Source organism: Podarcis erhardii (genome assembly GCF_964252035.2).
Source record: "Podarcis erhardii genome assembly, chromosome: 12".
In the NCBI taxonomy this organism is placed as follows: Eukaryota; Metazoa; Chordata; class Lepidosauria; order Squamata; family Lacertidae; genus Podarcis; species Podarcis erhardii.
The window spans coordinates 29,178,154-29,196,213 of NC_138513.1; the positions used below are offsets into that span (position 1 = coordinate 29,178,154).

The 18,060-nt window shown below is 39.9% G+C and overlaps 1 protein-coding gene across 1 annotated transcript in view; it reads right to left on the reverse strand.

The window, feature by feature from the left end:
* Positions 1 to 18,060, reverse strand: part of RAPGEF5 (Rap guanine nucleotide exchange factor 5) — a 130,798-nt gene that overhangs the window by 13,211 nt on the left and 99,527 nt on the right. Inside the window, exons 12-20 of the mRNA XM_081834033.1 lie at positions 12,152 to 12,245; positions 11,868 to 12,012; positions 10,174 to 10,271; positions 8,638 to 8,668; positions 7,733 to 7,811; positions 5,467 to 5,616; positions 4,146 to 4,243; positions 1,155 to 1,277; positions 388 to 566 (exon numbers count right to left, since the gene is read on the reverse strand). Coding sequence (XP_081690159.1) covers positions 388 to 566; positions 1,155 to 1,277; positions 4,146 to 4,243; positions 5,467 to 5,616; positions 7,733 to 7,811; positions 8,638 to 8,668; positions 10,174 to 10,271; positions 11,868 to 12,012; positions 12,152 to 12,245 — 997 coding nt within the window. The remainder of the gene's footprint in view (positions 1 to 387; positions 567 to 1,154; positions 1,278 to 4,145; positions 4,244 to 5,466; positions 5,617 to 7,732; positions 7,812 to 8,637; positions 8,669 to 10,173; positions 10,272 to 11,867; positions 12,013 to 12,151; positions 12,246 to 18,060) is intronic.

Genomic DNA, 18,060 nt, shown 5'->3' on the forward strand with positions numbered 1-18,060 from the left:
GTGGGTTATGAGCTCTTTATAATGTAAGTGGGCATTATTAATGGAAGATGTTCAGTAGGGCCAGTTCTGGGGTGACTTCTAATACCCGCCAGTTCTTTTTTTTTTTTAATCTTCCACTACAGTCTGAACAATCTATACTATTGCTGTCTCAGCTGCGCCTTGGCTGTGAAAAGCTCACATTATTAAATTAGTGTGTGTGTGTGTGTGTGTGTGTGTGTTTTAAGACAAAATAGTCTGTCCTTGCCTCGTGTAGCATTTTATATGCACATCACAAAGTACTAGTCAAATTCATGGCACAGCAATACACCTTTCTATCATTTCATTATCCTTAAGTACAGTTTTAAAAGACTGAATGTGAATTCAACGTTCACATTGGTTGAAACTTACTGAGAAGCAATTTTAATGAACTTTTTCACTAGCTGTACACGTTTACAGAGCTGGTTGCAAAGGAGTATTTCTGTAGCAACCCAGAGTTGAACTTCATTGCATCTTTGAAGCAGAAGACTAAGATTCACAGTGTTTTCCCCATTGCCCTTTCTGCTGAAGGTGAAGTATATCAGCTCTTGCTGGAAGACAGTTAAAAGAGTAATTAGGCTTTTAAAAAATGCAAATGAGAATTTAACCATTCTGAAAAGTGTAACTGTTGATACTTGGCCAGACAACTCCTTTTAATAATTTATGAACGAACCTCAAGCAGTTCAGAAAGAGTCCAGAATTTCAAGTAATCTTGTGAGATTTTCAGCAATTATCCTCCTGGACATAGTTATGAAAAATGCACGAACGGTTTGTTTCCAACTTGGCATCCACTAATTGCTGCTATAGGTTTCAGTCTGAGAACTAATGACAGCCTGATGAACTCTGTCCTTTTTAGTTCCTCCAAGTCTCAAGTAATTTAGATTTTTTAAATTAATTTGGGTGGCAGTAAAAATTAGCTCCATTAAGCAATGAGAGACGCTTTGCATTTTACTTATGCACATGAATTTTGGTTCAAAGTTTAACCCATTTGTATCCTGCCCTTGTATTGGTCACGGAAAGTTGCATACTATGAGATGACCAGAAGAAGGCATTACATGAGCAAACATTTGGTTGAAAACAGCCCAAACTGGAGAACTGAGCAGTGAATACAGCAAGCATTTCCATCCATTGCACCTTACCTCATGAACCAAGTTGAAGAGACTCCAGTCAAAATTTGTTAATTCCAAAGCAAGGTCCCACGTGTTAATTCCCAGAATTCTCACTGACCTTTGCTGGGCTTCCTCATTTTCAGCAAAAGGGTTCTAAATCAATAACAGATTGAAATAGTTCCTGAACAAGCATACATAATTGAAATCTTGACCATAAAGTAATGTTTTTTCAGTACCTTGTCTAAACTGTTTGCCTTGAAAGAATTATGGGCTCTAAGACTGAATTAGCTTTCAATACTAAGGAGATCAATGCATTCTTATTGCATTAGGCAACTCTACCACTCTTAAGAATCAATTACACACAGACACACACACACAAACAAAACCCAACCGAAACACATCACAGAAAACCATAAGCCCAGTTCAGGCATAAAGCTTGTGCAGAAAATACAAGCACAGGTAAGTGACATCAGGCCACACATATTGTGCCCTCTCTGTTTCCCCATGTTGAAAAGGAACATCTGAAGGGGACTTCTACTCATGCTCACCTGAATGCTCATGGAAGCCTCAGTGTGATCAGATACAGTGCTTCCAATCATGCAGGGGTTATATACGCACTGAAGTGAAAGCAGGTAAATAGTCATCTTCAGATGTTTCTACTCTAGCCAGAAAGGTTGGAAGCTGAGAGGGTAGAAAGAGTGCTTATGCAGGCAATGGGGACAAAACCAGTACACAGGACCCTATGCCCCATGCTCCCACTAATATTTATGACTCAGACATAATGCCTGAGTAAGGGGGGAGATGGAGTATGCATTTAAAGACGAATTGAAATATGATAACTGATAAATATATGATAAATATGAAAATTGATAAATATATGATAAATATATCATTGGAATATGATAATTGAAACAACTATCCTCTGAAATTGCACTTATATATATAATTTGACTGACTGATTGATAATAATTTGCAATTTTGAACTTTGTCAGCCAAACAATGTTTACAAAGATGCAAATATACTGGGAAAGTGTGCATAAAAACCAAATATAATAGTGAAAATAACATGCAAAAATGCATTCATAGAATCATAGAACTGTAGAGTTGGAAGGGACCCTGAGGATCATCTAGTCCAACCCCCTGCAATGCAGGAATATGCAGCTGGTCCATACAGGGATCGAACCTGCAACCTTGGTGTTATCAGCACCATGGTCTAACCAACTGAGCATTGTATTAGGAGAAACTGCTTGCAGAAATGTGTGTATTAGTCAAAACTGTAGCTTGAAAGTGTTTATTAGGAGAAATTCACACTAATATGTTGTTTTACTGTGTATTCATATACGCTGTAAGCCTCCCAGAGTGACTGGGGAAACCCAGCCAGATGCACAAGATATAAATAATGAAATTGTTGTTATTGTTATGGTTGTTGTTGTTATTATTGTGGCTGTTGTTATTATTATGCTAATAATAAATAAGAATTTTCATGAGGATTAAAAAAAATAAATCCCAAATTTCTTCAAAATGTGGAGAGCTGATTTTAAGAATGGAAAAATTAGAAACCGAGAGAACAAAAATGGACAGATCCTGTCATTCCTCATAATGCCTGAACATAGCTATACTGAAACCAACATCTCAAATGCGTTTGGCCTATGAACTGAATTTCTACACCAGCGAGGTTTGTGTTCCAAGTAAAATGTTTTATTATGTTCAACAGAAAACAAATGCATTATATTTTATAGTACGAGTGCCAAACATGGTTCCAGTCAGAATCCATGATAAAAGACTTCATACAAAAAAAATCTACAGTGAAAAATGATTGATTCTAGACACACTGGACATGAAGACATTTTTTAAAAAAGAAAATGAAACAGCTGTCCCTTAAAGGTGAGATTGGCTGCTACTTGTGCACATTTAGATTGCTTCTGTTTTTCCAAAGCGAGTAAAACCAAAGCTGTTATCTATTAGTTCTTAAGTTGATATGACACCAAACTCCTAGCAGGTATACACAGCATATGAGTGATATTTTCTTCTAAGACAAAGGCTTGTATTCAACACCAAAGCAGTTAGTATGAATGCCCTCTCCCTCAATGAGAAATGCCAGTTTCCATTTGACTGAATTACCTGTCTTAAGATGCATGTAGTGCAGGTGTCACTTAAAACAAAATTCACATATAGATAAAAACATATCTCTATAAAGCTTTGGTAAAAACAATTAATGGGACGCGGGTGGCGCTGTGGGTAAAACCTCAGCGCCTAGGACTTGCCGATCGTATGGTCGCGGTTCGAATCCCTGCGGCGGGGTGAGCTCCCGTCGTTCGGTCCCAGCTCCTGCCCACCTAGCAGTTCGAAAGCACTCTTAAGTGCAAGTAGATAAATAGGTACCGCTTTATAGCGGGAAGGTAAACGGCGTTTCCGTGTGCTGCCCTGGTGCAGGCTCGCCAGAGCAGCTTCGTCACGCTGGCCATGTGACCCGGAAGTGTCTCCGGACAGCGCTGGCCCCCGGCCTCTTAAGCGAGATGGGCGCACAACCCCAGAGTCGGACACGACTGGCCTGTACGGGCAGGGGTACCTTTACCTTTACCTTTAAAAATAATTAATCTCATTTTCTAATAATGTTTTCCTGGCTGTAAAGGTTGTGTAAAAAGATTACTGTGACGCGAAGTCCACAGGATTTAACTATGTAATTTAAACGCTTTTTACAGCCATACAAAGAAAACACATTAGATGAAGCCAGCACATTAGACAGAGCCTCATTTGGCTGTTTACTACCTTCTCAAGACTGTCAGCTGATGTAGACTCAAGGCTTCAACACCAGCTGTTTTTTCTCTCTCCCTTCCGAGGCTTTATTCTAGTCCAATGAAAAGTTCTAGGGAACTCAAAAGCTTGCACATTATTTTGGAACACTTTGGTTGGCCCAATAAAAGTACCTAGCATGGTTTTTAGTACAACCTTACAACTCACAGCTACTTTGGGTATTGAGGGAAGCCAGAAGATTTTGGAACCCTGCACACACAACCTTACCAAAGTATCTGTCAGATTCTTCCGAAATACGAACATACGAGCCGACGATTCAAGGGATTTGGAGATTGCCAGGTCATTTGGTTGTAATTCATGCTTTTCTTTAGTATAGAAGAAAAACAGAAATATCGACATATTTTGCAGAACAAAATGCATTCTTACAGTCAGAATTCACTGTATCTATCGTGAGTAAGTACATATATGCTTCTTATAGTTTCTGAAACCTCTAAGAGTAGTTTCTCTAGGAATTTCTCTATCAGCCCAATCTCATTCACTTACTACTACTCCCCTACCGGCAGATGATAACTAAATCTCCCATTGCTCCTGTTGCTTTCAGGTCCGTCTCCTGTCTTAACATCCCTGAACTGAATGGGTGTAATAGCTCTTGACCTACTGCTGTGAGGCTTATGCAGCAAAAGTGCCTCATTAATATGGGCATAAAACAGTAAATAGCAAACATGTTAAAACAGAGCAGTGTATATGTGTTGGGCACACACATGTACATCAAAGGAGCACCTTTGAATCTACACTGTGTAATAAATCCACCCAGTTGCCTTTTGATAAACTCCATCACATTTTTGGTTTAGCCATTTACTATGTATTTTCCACGTATAATATTATGATGTAACAAAATTAAGCATATTTCCAGGGACTCTAAAATCCTACTGTAAAATACCAAAGCCAGGCTGGTCAAACAGATCAACAGCAGTAGTCTGATTTCCCTCCCAAAAGGGGCAGGTAATTGGGCCTTGGTTGTTGTTTTTTTAAGAATTAAATAGGAAAACTTATTTCTCACAATGATTTGTGGACTCTAGGCAGGGGTCTTTTAAAACTGAGGGGGGGGGAACCCCATTACTTACATTGTCTTACAAAACACACATTTTTCCAGAAGTCATATTTTTCAGTTTCCTCCCCCTTCTTTCTTCCATGTACAAGTACACTTCAGCTAGTCCAAAGGGGAAATATCTCTTTCACAGTCACTTCCCTTTTTACAGCTACCTCTCAGGTTAGCTTAAATTATGAACTGGGAGATTTATCTCTTAATGGCAAACCTTATAACATGTTTCTGAACACGAGAACACTCCTTTGCAATCCAGACCCGATGTGGAAATACATTATCCAACAGTACCAAAGAATTAGCAGTTGCCATGGAAACTCCTCTCTGCTAAGTAGCTCCTTATTGTAACTATGGTCATCCAGCTGTGGACCCATAGGGGAACAGCCCTATCCTTGCACTAGAAAGTGCCAGCCCTCTCTTTGTAGATAAGATACAGAAAATGAAGGAGAATAAAACTGGGTCTACTGATAGCTGAAAATAATTTACCCCCAGAGAATGAAAGAGCCACCAGAGCCAAGTCTTCCTGCAAATGCTGGAGCTTTTCTGCTACAATTTTCAAGATCTCTTGAGCTGAAGTGGATACTTTAGTTTTTACGCTGACATAAGAATGTTCTGTTATATACACACGACAAAAAACTGTGAAAAGAGAGAAAATAATTCAATCAACAGACAGAAGCAGATTTCACTAAAGGGTGCAAGATCTCCAAATTGCTGGGATGCTTTGGCTAACGTCTGGTTTGACAGTCATTCCTCGACAGCTGAAGCCACAGCTGCTGCCACATGGACCTACAGGCACATTTCCTCTTCCTAGAAAAATGCAAGGACAAAAAAACCTAATACTGCTTCCAGACCAAAACCAAGTCACAATTTGAATGTGTAAAATGCTAAACTGGTAATAAAGGTGACCCCTGGATGGTTAAGTCCAGTCAAAGATGACTATGGGGTGCGGCGCTTATCTCGCTTTTCAGGCTGAGGGAGTTGGCATTTGTCCACAACATTCCAGAACATGTGGCCAGCACAACTAAACTACTTCTGGTGCAATGGGACACCGTGACGAGTGCCAGAGCACATGGAAATGCCATTTACCTTCCCACCGCAGCGGTACCCATTTATCCACTTGCACTGGCGTGCTTTCAAACTGCTAGGTTGGCAGGAGCTGTGACAGATAAACAGGTGCTAACCCTCCTGTTGCGCAGATTCAGACCACAGAACCACCATTCTGGTTTCCGTCGCTGGTTTCCGACACGGTGTCCCGTTGCACCAGAAGCGGTTTAGTCATGCTGGCCACATGACCCGGAAAGCTGTCTGCAGACAAATGCTGGCTCCCTTGGCCTGAAGCAAGATGAACGCCACAACCCTATAGTGGCCTTTGACTGGACTTAACTGTCCAGAGGTCCTTTGCTTTTTTTTTTTTACTGGCAATAAACCTGACCAGCACAGTATTTAGTTCTTCATGCAAAGGACACCCTTCTTCAGAGAGGATAGCTATGCTGGGGAAACATTACCCATTAGCATTCTCTCCTTAACTGGATCATTTTATTTTCATAAATCAGCTTGGGGGGGGGGAGCTAGAAAAGTACTCTAGCCAATGAATGAATTCATAGCAATGACTGGCATTTAGGAAAGCAGATCTGGCCCATTAGACAAAGAGGAAACTAGAGTGAATACCCATTATTTATCTTGGTTTGTTTTTAAGCAACTTAAGTCGGTATTAAGTTGGCGGAGATGTGATTGGTGCACTATAGAAAACCATTCAGATTTCTAGAATCTTAGTGTAGCTGTGACTCGGGAGCAGTGCATCAAATAAAAAACAAAAGATAGTAGCAAAGACTAAAGCTCCTGATCTTTCTAACTCAGGTCAAAAACAGTTTTTAAAAATGCTGTTGATGCCAATGCAGATACCACCCATCATTATCAAACCGCAGTAGTGTAGTATAATATTGTTAAGCTTCCCAGGGAGGTATGAAGTGGAGGGGGAAGGGGCTATGATGCGTATTGTAGCAGCAGTGCAACTGATTAAGGGTTGGGGGGAGATGAAATTAGCCAGACAAAGTACTGAGGTTTTCAGAAGTAAGCCAAAAACAGTCATCTGGGCGCCAGATTCACCACTAGATGGAGAGCAGGTCTACCAATCACAGCCAGTGAAGGAATACAACTTTTTCAGAGGTCAGGTTTAGCTACCCAGGCTGTGTAACCACTCAGTCAATTCCTGCCGATGCCCATGCTGATTAGAGTTGTCCTATCAGCCCCAGGCAACACTGTTAATGGTCAGGAATGATGGGACATTTGGAGGGCCACAGGTTACCCAATCAATCATGTTAAACGCCAAACATATAATTCGGCAACTCAGGTTTCATCTTTAGCTGAGTTAATATTAAACTCTTAAGGCATTCCACCTGAAAGGTTGAAATCTAGATACATGAAATGATCCCAATATCCAATTTATTTTCCAAACTATTATATATTTTCACCTCCACCATGTGATTATTTTTTTTTATCCTTATTACAGATGCTGGGAGAAAATTTAATGTAGCAGTTGACACTTTACATTTTCATAGGAAGAGAGATATATTTGACACAAGACTAAGCACTATTTTCACTGCATTGGATGCTTCTCAGCTCATAGCTCTATGGTCTTTTGAGTGGTTTTACCTTTGTCACTGAAAAAGGTTCTTTATTTCCAACATATATGCAAAAATATAGTATAATGACATCCTCCTTGTTTCCTTTGCTCCACATCCATTATGCTTACCTTCCTCTGTTTCATTCACAGTCCCTCTGTTCTGGAGCCAGTTCTCCTTGAGACTGAACTGATGTAAAATGGCTTTATGCTATGAGGGAGGGAGATGGAGGAAAAGAAAAATGAACAAAATGCAATTACTGAAACACTGAAAATAAATCTGACTGCAAATGGTTGGGCGGTTTAAAAAAAGAAAGAAAAAGGAACAAGAAACCCACCCACCCTGTTTGGGCTAAATAAACTGGGAGCTGTCATTTTGGACAAGTGGAGGTAGTACAAATTTGAAAGAATTCTGAGAATAACTGCAAGAAGGTTTTGTAATAAATTTCAGCACAATCTTATTTTCTGATTTCTATGCTTCCACTGTCATATTTTGAAGAGTATTATACCTCTAAGCTTTAATATAGTGAACTCCTTGACCACAACATCACATTTCCACAGCAACACAGTCTGTCCTAAATTTTGGGATAACATTTTCGTCTCTCTCCCTCTCTCTGGGTAACATTTCCCCCCCCCCCTCTCTCTCTCTCTCTGTCTGTCTCCCACACACACTACACAACACCCTCTATTCCAACAGAGCCCCCTGACATTTGCAATCAGTATCTCTTACAGATTTGCTTGCTGAAATCTGCTCCGTTTCAGAGCTGTCTAACTTGAAGCAGACAAGGACAGGCTGACTGGCTTTTGCTGAATTCTGGCATCTCAGAACAGACTAGTTAAACACTAATAATGCCAGAGCGACTTTAGCTTAGCTTGCATGACTAGAAGCAGAGGTGAACTGTCAAGAACAAATGCTTTTAGCAATGCTACCTGTACAGGACAGCGTATTTAATGGCCATTTGCCATTATTGATTGAAAGAACTAGACAGTTTTTAAAAAAAGAAAGGTACACACCAGTAACCAATTATATGCATTACCTTTCTGTGAGGTGAATATTCATCTACAGTGCTGAAACAAAAGACAATACATTAGTCTCGCTATTCAAAAACTAACTGTTGATATATTCCAGATCTTTACCGTTAACAAGAGCAAAGAGAAGAGGGCATTAAAAGCTATGCCCAAGGAACAAGTGTAGCATTACCTGGAAATAAGTCCTACTGAATTCAATATGACCTGTGCAGATATAAGCTAGCAGTTTACTGAGAAGTTATGATGCTGCAACTGACTCAACTGTATGTAATGCAGAAAAGCTTGCCATTAACTAGCACCTTGTTTCATATGACAAGAAATAATTTTACAAGATTTAAGTGCTTATTTTCCTATGGAAATTTTTACAAAACTGCAGATCTTAACATTGCACACCTAAAAGCCAAATGGATCAGCATTCTGTGCTAACCAGCAATGTAGGAATTTAAAGTTTATTTAAAATCTATACATAGCGCATCTTCAGCCAGTAAGTTCTTTGGCAATACTTAACATCCAGTCTTTCGACAATTATATAAATTTAATGACTATCCACAGTTTTGTCAGCTGCTTTAGGATATGGTGTAACCGCAGTCAAAAAATTGAAAGGAATGTAGGATGTCTGAAAAAGGAAGAAGGCTGCAATGTGCAAAAGTTTCAGAACCACTAGCACAGCTAACAGGAAAATACAGAAGTAACCAGGAATACACTGTCAGCTATTGTTGAGCAATTACTTGCTTTAAGCTGTGAAATAATTTCATTCACTTGTCATGTATTTTGAAAAATACAGGAAATCAGGTGTGACCACAACAGACTTAAAAAATGTTAAGGATTGGCCACCACTTCAAAGGTTCTTCCCATATAGAGAAATCAATAATGGCTGCTTACCCAGCCACAGGGTGGGTGGCAGTTGCGGCCCATCAGCAAGGCCTCTCAATTCCAGGGAGGCGGGGAGCACTCCCTCATGGTCTGGTCATTGGGGAATTCCCCTGGCCAGCTGCTTAGGATAGTGGGATAGCCCGCCATCCATTAAATTCAGATGGCCTGACCCTGGGCAAGCTGGGGGGCGCAGTGCTTGGGTGGCAGACCAGAGCGGAAAAGTCTTCACTCTGGTCCGCTGCCAGCTGTGCCTGAGTTTGGGACAACAGTCGCCCAAAGAGCACAGTGAGTGGGTTTGCTGTTGTCTAAATTCTTAAATACAGTGGGTTCTATTGTCTAAATTCTTAAATACAATTCACTCCCTACTGCAAATATTAAAGACATATTAATGTAACAACTAGCTACAAATCTTCTGTTTACAATATAAGTCAGAGTAGAAGGATGAATTGGTGTGACAGAATCAGAATTACTCTATTTCTGCTAACGCTGTATGTGTCAAACATGTTGTATCAAATTATTCCTTTGTAGTTGCCTGAACAAATATTAAACGCATGGAATGACACTTACGCTGCTTCTGGCCTCACTTCACTCAAGTAACAAAAGCATAAATTGTCAACTGAAAACTAATTATAACTCTGCAAAAGGCCTTAAAAAGCAAAGCAGCAACTTACTGACGACGATGCATTCCCAGCAATTTTTGAAATTCTTTCAGGTCTTTCTCAAGCACAGGGTATTCGTAGACATCATCTAACACATTCCTGTATATTGTCTTGAAAGTAAGGAGTGGTAGAGAGAGAGAGAGAGAGAGAGAAACACACACAGAGAGAGAATCAATCAATCAAATTGATCTGATGGCTAAAGTACAAAACATCATACCACCCCTTTCAGGAAATCAGTTGTTAGCTTGTTAAAGCAAAACTGCACCAATGCTTTCAAGCTAAAATCTCTCAGCGCATAATTTGTTTAAAACACATCCACCAGTCAACGATAGCTGATGCCTTAAGAGGCCATCTCTGTACCCTTCCTAAGTAACGGTGTTAAAAGTGTCAACTCTCATTAGTCAGTGCAAACATTCTAAAGTGACACTTCAGGATGTTATTTAAAGCCTGCCATAAGCTTCCAAGCATCTCTCTCCTCGGCGTAATACTAGATTCATCACAGCTCTGCCGCCCAACAATCGAAAGTACAACAGCAATACTAACATATAGTAGACTGTACTTATACTGTCTTTAATGCAATAATGAATTTCAAATCTCAGGATCAGATCTCTTTATATTTATAAGCCTTTAATAAAACAAAGCAACAATAGAAACATAGGAAGCTCCCTTATGGTGGGTCAGACTATTGAACCATCCGAGTTGGTATTGTGTACATAGATTTGCGGTGGTTCTCCAGGATTCTCACCCAGCTCTGCCTGGAGATCCTGGGTACTGAACCTGGGATCTTCTGTGTGCAAAGCAGATGAGCTGCCACTAAGCTACAGTCCTTCCCCATGTTAGGTTTAGCTCCTGAGCTTGTTTTAGCATAAAGTTCTGGGCAGCTCCAGCTCAGCAGGAGTCTTCGTCACTCTCTCTCACTCTCCCTTACTACAATGTGCATACAGATGGTTCTTTTTCAAAAGAAAGATTCTTCCCCCACGTAGCCTTGTCTTAACTCCTTTAATAATGTCTTTCCAAACAGATCCCCCAACAATGGGATGATCAGTTTTATCTGAATGGTGGTACACTTGTCATAAATGCCACTGATGCTTCAATAATGCTGACACACTTACAAAACTTATAAAAGATCACAAAAATAGACCACCTCATGCATTCTGATCAAATAAGCTGCAGATCTTAGTCATGATAGATTCTCTTTAATATCAACTCTCCAACAGAGAGAATTGTGCTAGAGTCAAATGGTAGTCATGAGGCAGAGTGATGATTATGATCTTAGAAAAGTAGTGGTGAACCTTAGGGGCAAATATGCCACAAATCAAGTCCAGAGTTTGAGATGGTAGCAATCAAGTGAAGTGCATACTTCAGTATTGTATAGCTTCACCCCAGTGCCTTGGTAGGTTTATCTTTCTAGGCTTCTCCATTACGCAGCAAGGCGACATGGGGTAGGCAGACAGAAGTTGGGGACTGATTAGGCAAATTCACCTGCTGTGGTAAGGATGCATCTTAAATCCCACAATGCATGCCTTGCCACACATGCAAAAGGTCCACCACCCATGCTCAGAGAGAGAGAGCAATGCCCTTCAATTATAGTAATTTGTAAAGTTGTCTTTGCATTTAATAAGTTCACTTCCCATCTGTTTCTCAATTTACAAGCATATATCAATGACATTAGCATATAGTGTTGAAACGCAGCTGTGTGGACATACCTTGAGAAATTGCTTAAGATGCTCATCTTCATGTAACCAGTCTTTGTAAAGTGAAGTCCACTGAGACACCAAGTGCAATACTTTTCGTTTTCTGCAAGAAACATCTATAATTTCTTCCTTCCCTTGATGGTTTTTAGCACAATAAGTATTCCAAGTTAAGGAACCCACAACCAAGGAAACATTAAATCTCAGATTTAAGAAATGAAGAAGGTTCATTTGGTCCTCCTCCACGACTCATATTTAAAAGCTAATGTAAAGTGGGTTAGGGAAAATTAAATTAATACACCAGTGAAGGATATTGCCTTAGGAGAGCTTGACACAAATCATCTGTTGTCATGAAGACTGTATATGTGAGAAGGAAGTCATCTAGAAGAGTCTCTGCAAAGCAAGTTGAAATATATATGTATATATTTAAATCACAGTACAACTAAAATGTTGGGTAGGCATGATGTCATAGCTAATACTCAAAACATGACAGGAATAAAGTGGCAATAAGTATGGAAGATTACTCAGTATCAAAAACACTGTGTTCCCAGGCTCATCCCAAATCACTGAACTGGATCACTGATTACCGTATTTTTCGCTCTATAAGACGCACCGGACCACAAGACGCACCTAGTTTTTGGAGGAGGAAAACAAGAAAAAAAAATATTCTGAATCTCAGAAGCTAGAACAGCAAGAGGGATTGCTGCACAGTAAAAGCAGCAATCCCTCTTGCTGTTCTGGCTTCTGGGATAGCTGCGCAGCCTGCATTTGCTCCATAAGACGCACACACATTTCCCCTTACTTTTTAGGAGGGAAAAAGTGAGTCTTATAGAGCAAAAAATACGGTAGTTTGCTAGAGACTCATAAACCAGAAGGGTTCTGGGTTAGAATTGTGGTCCATCAGTGGGGGAACATGTCTCATTTCAGTTTCTTACACCTCCATCCCTGTACCAGGGGATATGTATGCCCAGGGGTTAGAAATAATCACAATTATACAATGCTATAACCCAAATAAAACACCCCAAAGTTGAATTGTTTGACATATTCAGTCTGTGGCTCTTAGTTCTGTAGCTTGGAATACCAAAATGTAGACAGTAAAAGGACAAATAATTCGCAACCTGTGTCTTTAAAAGGAAATGAAATTTATTATAGGAACATTTGTAGTATCCAACATATATAAAATAACTATGTACACAGACTGCATGAATAAAAATATTTCTCGTTGGAAGATCACCAACCAGGGCTCAGACCCAGGGCTCAGTCACCAAATCCCTACCAAAAGCTACTTTGGTGGGAAAAGGACAGAAAGCCCTTTCTTACAACATATTAAAACCTGAGTGAAATCCTATAGGAGATGGTAACCTGGTACCCAGCTGTTAGGGCTTTATCAATACACTGTGAAGGACACAGAAATATTAAAGTTTGCTTTCTAATGACAGTGGCTTTTATTTGATCCCAAACTGGAAAAATAACTGAACTTGTCCTTTAGTATCCTCAACATTTCTGTGATTTCCCAGTGCAGGTATTTGAATTTAACTACTTAAAAGTCAGGCAATTCATCAGTTGAAATTTCTAATGTCTGACAGCCCTAAGACAAAGGATTTAATAGGTTTGTGACTGATATGTGATTTACTGCTGTGAAGCAGGTACTTGGGTATGGCCAATGAATAATCAAAATGAAATCGAATGCAATTCTCAATTGCTGGTGCGATTAATACCTGAAGTATGGAAACATCTTCTATATATAATGCTAAACATTAAAAATCATCTAGCATTGTCTTTTTACCAGCTGAAATATTTTTAAAAAGAGATAATAGGCAAAATATCCAAAGCTTCTATTATTCTGGCAGCCTCTTGAATCCCACTGATTTCAAAGCAGAGTTTTCTAGTTTAAAGAATCAAAAGCCAATCATGCTTTAGATAGAAAGAGCTCCATGTTAGAAGTATGAAACTCCATGGGTCCAATTTCTGCACCATTTGCACATTCCCATTTTCACTGAACTCTACATGCATGCGTGAAATTGACTGGATAATAAGACCTCGGGAGGTTTAACGTTCAGGATTTCCTAATCACCATTCTAAAAGACAATGAATGGGAGCGACTCTCAAGAGGTAACAAGAATGCTGATTGTAAATGCTCTCACGGAAAGGCAGGGAGAGGCATCTCCAGTGGTCCGTACTGCAGAGATAGCATGGTCATCTCAACCTATCCCTTTTGTGGAGGCCCAGTTTATCTCCCAATGTTCCCCAGTGCCCACCAAATCCAACCCTCACCAACTGGCGTCGTTGTCTCATCCACTCAGTGAGACTACACAGCTGTGCCATTCTAGTTGGCACTGCATGTGGAACCAGCAGCATCCCTGAGAAAGCCATCTTTCAATCTACAACCCAGAAGCCTATATTTTGCTTCCAGAATATCACAACTACATTTCCCAGTGTCATTGGTGCCAACCTGCACCATAAACGGTGTCTTTTCCCCAACACATATCAACCAGGCTATCTAGCTGAGAGGCGACACCCACAACTTTCTCACCAAGCAGGCAAACCCTGCGGTCTGCAGACCCATCACATACCCAGCTTCCTGTGTCTCTAAAGACATAATCGCTCACTACCAGCTTTTCTTAACCTTCCGGAGGAGTAGCCTTGGCATGAGAGGATAACTACCCATCACACAAGGAATGAGTCCCTTCTTAAAAATCACTTCCTCCTTCTCTCAGAGTGATGACGTCCTTCCCCAAGACACTCATTCTCCATGACAGCAGGGAAGCTATCATCCTGGAACTGGGACACACCAAAATACAGTATTCCCAAAGGCAGCATGCACTACCCTCTCTGCTTCTCCAGGTCAACCACCTTGGCCTCAAGGGAAAATCCTGTTCCCTGAGGGCCAGGAGCTCATTTACTAATCTCTCAATTGATGCAAAACAATTAAAAGCAAACTATATTTGGATTTAGTAAATTATTTTATACTATTCAATGAAAAGATTCCAGTATACTATGAAGTTATCTCACTACTGTATAGTCTGCACTCTTTTGTCCCTATATAAATGGTTAGTTTTGCCATTGTGGCCAAATCCCACATTTTATCTAAGTAATATTTAAAGGATAATTAATTCAGAAACTTGCAATTATTTGCATAGCATGTTTTAGCAATAGAAAGCCTGTAAGACACTAATTTCTTACGTTTTTGACTTACTAATCTCTTAATGTAATTCAAAATAAAAATAGATAGATAGGATATTCTAATATCTTTTATCCTATAAGCTTAATTTTTGTCCCCCAGTTTTGAGCCAGTTTTAAGTTGTGTAGTTTTTTGTTTATGGAGCCTATTGTCTTCACAAATTTAACAAATACACTCTTTCAATGTAAAACACTGAACACAACTTGTAAGCTAAAGGGCATTATCCATTCTCTTCTCTACTCTTTGAAGGGCAACATGAATAGAGATTTTCACAATTTGTTTCTTTGTATACTTGTTTAAGGAATCAACTACCTCATTCCCTGCAATACCACTCCCATAGTTCATTCTTAAAATACAATGGTTGAGAGAGCCATTGAATTCGGAAACAGATTTACAGATCAGGCTCAGTTTATAACTGTGTAGATAATGCAAGCATTCCTACAAGATTTAGATCACACAGGTGTTTATTCGCAAAATACAATTGTAAAGAGCAACTTCACACTTGTGCATTCCCATTAAAGCCACAAAAACGACAGCTACGGATGAAAATAAAATTTTGGAACACCTAAAAGTGCTTTCAGACAATGAAAGAGCCCTATATTTTATTCTCAGATATAACGCAGGCTGTCTGCATTCAAGCCACACTTCCTCCATTCAGCCGCCTGCCTGGCTGCAGCAAATTTCCATCTTAGTGACAATTAAGCAGCTTTTTGGAGCCAATGGTCTGGCTTGCACATTGTGCTAAGTCAAAGCATGGCTTAGCATGAATGTGTAATCACGTGGGAGATTGCAGCTGCTTTGCTCCACCCTGGTTGTTCTGCTGCTGTCTGAACCTGGGCTTGTGATTTAGCTTTCTCCAAACTACAAGCTGCAACCTATGGCCTCCAGCTTGTAGTTTGTCCAGTGAGAGCTAAACTGGTCCCTGATAACCTCAGTTACCAGGACACCAGAGTTATCAGGAATCAGAATTGTCTGCAACAGCACTTCCTGGGGCATTTATGCTAGTCTGGACTTAGTCCCTCTCTCAAAAGGCTTTGTATTGTTTTGAAGTATTACACATATTTAGAAAGCTATGTTTTGTAGGAGAGTAGACATGTTGCCAGAAAATCCCCTCGAAAGGAATATATCAGGTAGCAGCTTGCATATCATAATTCGTCACCCATATCACAGTGTCCCTTAGAATATTTCCTCAGTATGTTTTCTGTGTAGAATTAAAAGCTCAAAACATCTGACCGCTCAATATACTGTACAAAGAACGCACTTTATGAACACTAGGCAGTAAATAAAATGAAATAACTTGAAGTAAATAATGTCTAATTACTGAATTGTAATAATGTGGAGTAGCAGCCTAGACTAAAGCTCACTAAACCATTTCTCAATTAGTTTCAATTCCATGAGAAATATTTCAACACTTGACATGCTAGGGTACTATTACAGGACATTGCTCAGTAAACTAGTCTATCTTGATGAGCAATTTGCCTTTCTGGAAGTATCATAAGCTATTATAATTGTATTTTAATATCTACTCATAAATAATTTTTATAATCATGAAAATAGATACATCCGCCAAACCACAATAAACAAACAAAAAGCAGTGTATCATTACATAACTCAAAATCATAAGCTACCAAAGAAATAAATAATTTCTTACCACAATATCACTGTAGAACAGTTTAACTGGAAGGGAATGACAGAGAGGAGATAATTCATTGCTCTATAGACTATGGCTTCCCTCCCTTCTTACAGATCACTTTTCCTGAACTGTTCATAGTGGCACTCGAGGTACCAAATCTGGAGTTTAGCTGTCGTGCCCATGAAGAAGATATGTGACTTCCTGCTTCAGATGAAGTATAGAACAAAGGAAGTAATGGGCAGTGGTCACCAACTGTTTTGGGCCCATGGGTGTATTGCTCTGGTAACCTCTAGGTTAGATTATTGCAATGTGTTATATGTGGGGTTGCCTCTGAAGACGGTTTGGAAACTCCAGCTGGTGCAGAATTCGAAGGCCAGGTTGCTCACCAGGACAACGACAATTTGAGGACATTACACTGATCCTGGTTTGACTGCACAGGCTGCCAGTTTGTTTCCGGGTCCAATTCAATGTAACGTTTTGGACTGATAAAGCCTTAAATGGCTCAGGACTTAAATAATTCACTCTCCCCATATGAACTGACCCGGACACTGCGATCAGGAGAGGGTTGGAGGGTGGCAACATGGGAGCGGGCGTTTTCTGCAGTGCTTCCCTATTTGTGGAATGCTCTCCCCAAGGAAACTCGCCTGGGGCCTTCATCGTCTTCATAGTACAGTCGTACCTTGGATCCCAAATGCCTTGCGAGGTGAATGTTTTGGCTCCCGAATGCTGCAAACCCAGAAGTGTGTGTTCCGCGGCTTCTGCAGCCAATCGGAAGCCATGCCTTGGTTTCCGAAAGTTTTGGAAGTCGAATAGACTTCCGGAATGGATTCTGTTCAACTTCCGAGGTAACACTGTATTTTGAAAAGATATTCATTACATATCTTTAGAAGCCAGGCCAAATCATCTCTCTTAAACAGGCGTTTGGCTGATTAACATTCTATAGTCTGTGGGAGGTTCCTTTTACTATTGGTTCCTTTTATTTTGCTGCTCTTTTATTATGTATTTTATGTTTTTAATTTGTATTTTTATCGTGTGAACCACCCTGTGATCTTCAGGGTGGTATACAAATTTAACTTAATAATATCAATAACAATTTTACAAACCACAAAAACAATTGGGGGCCCTAGAAGCATACCTCCCCAGCTGTCTCTCCCTCCCTCTGCAGTGATTAGTTGGGGGGGGACACAACACATTTTATTGGATGGCAGGCTTCTTTCAAACCAAATTTAAGCTGAGTGTGTGTGGCAAGAGCAGGTCCATGAAAGCACATTATGTGCTTACAGGTGTCACAGTAACATATGAACAAACTGAATTTTAAAGACACTACAGATAATTATAGTGAAAATGAGGGAAAATTCAGAAGAAAACACATTAACACAAACTTTATATAGCCA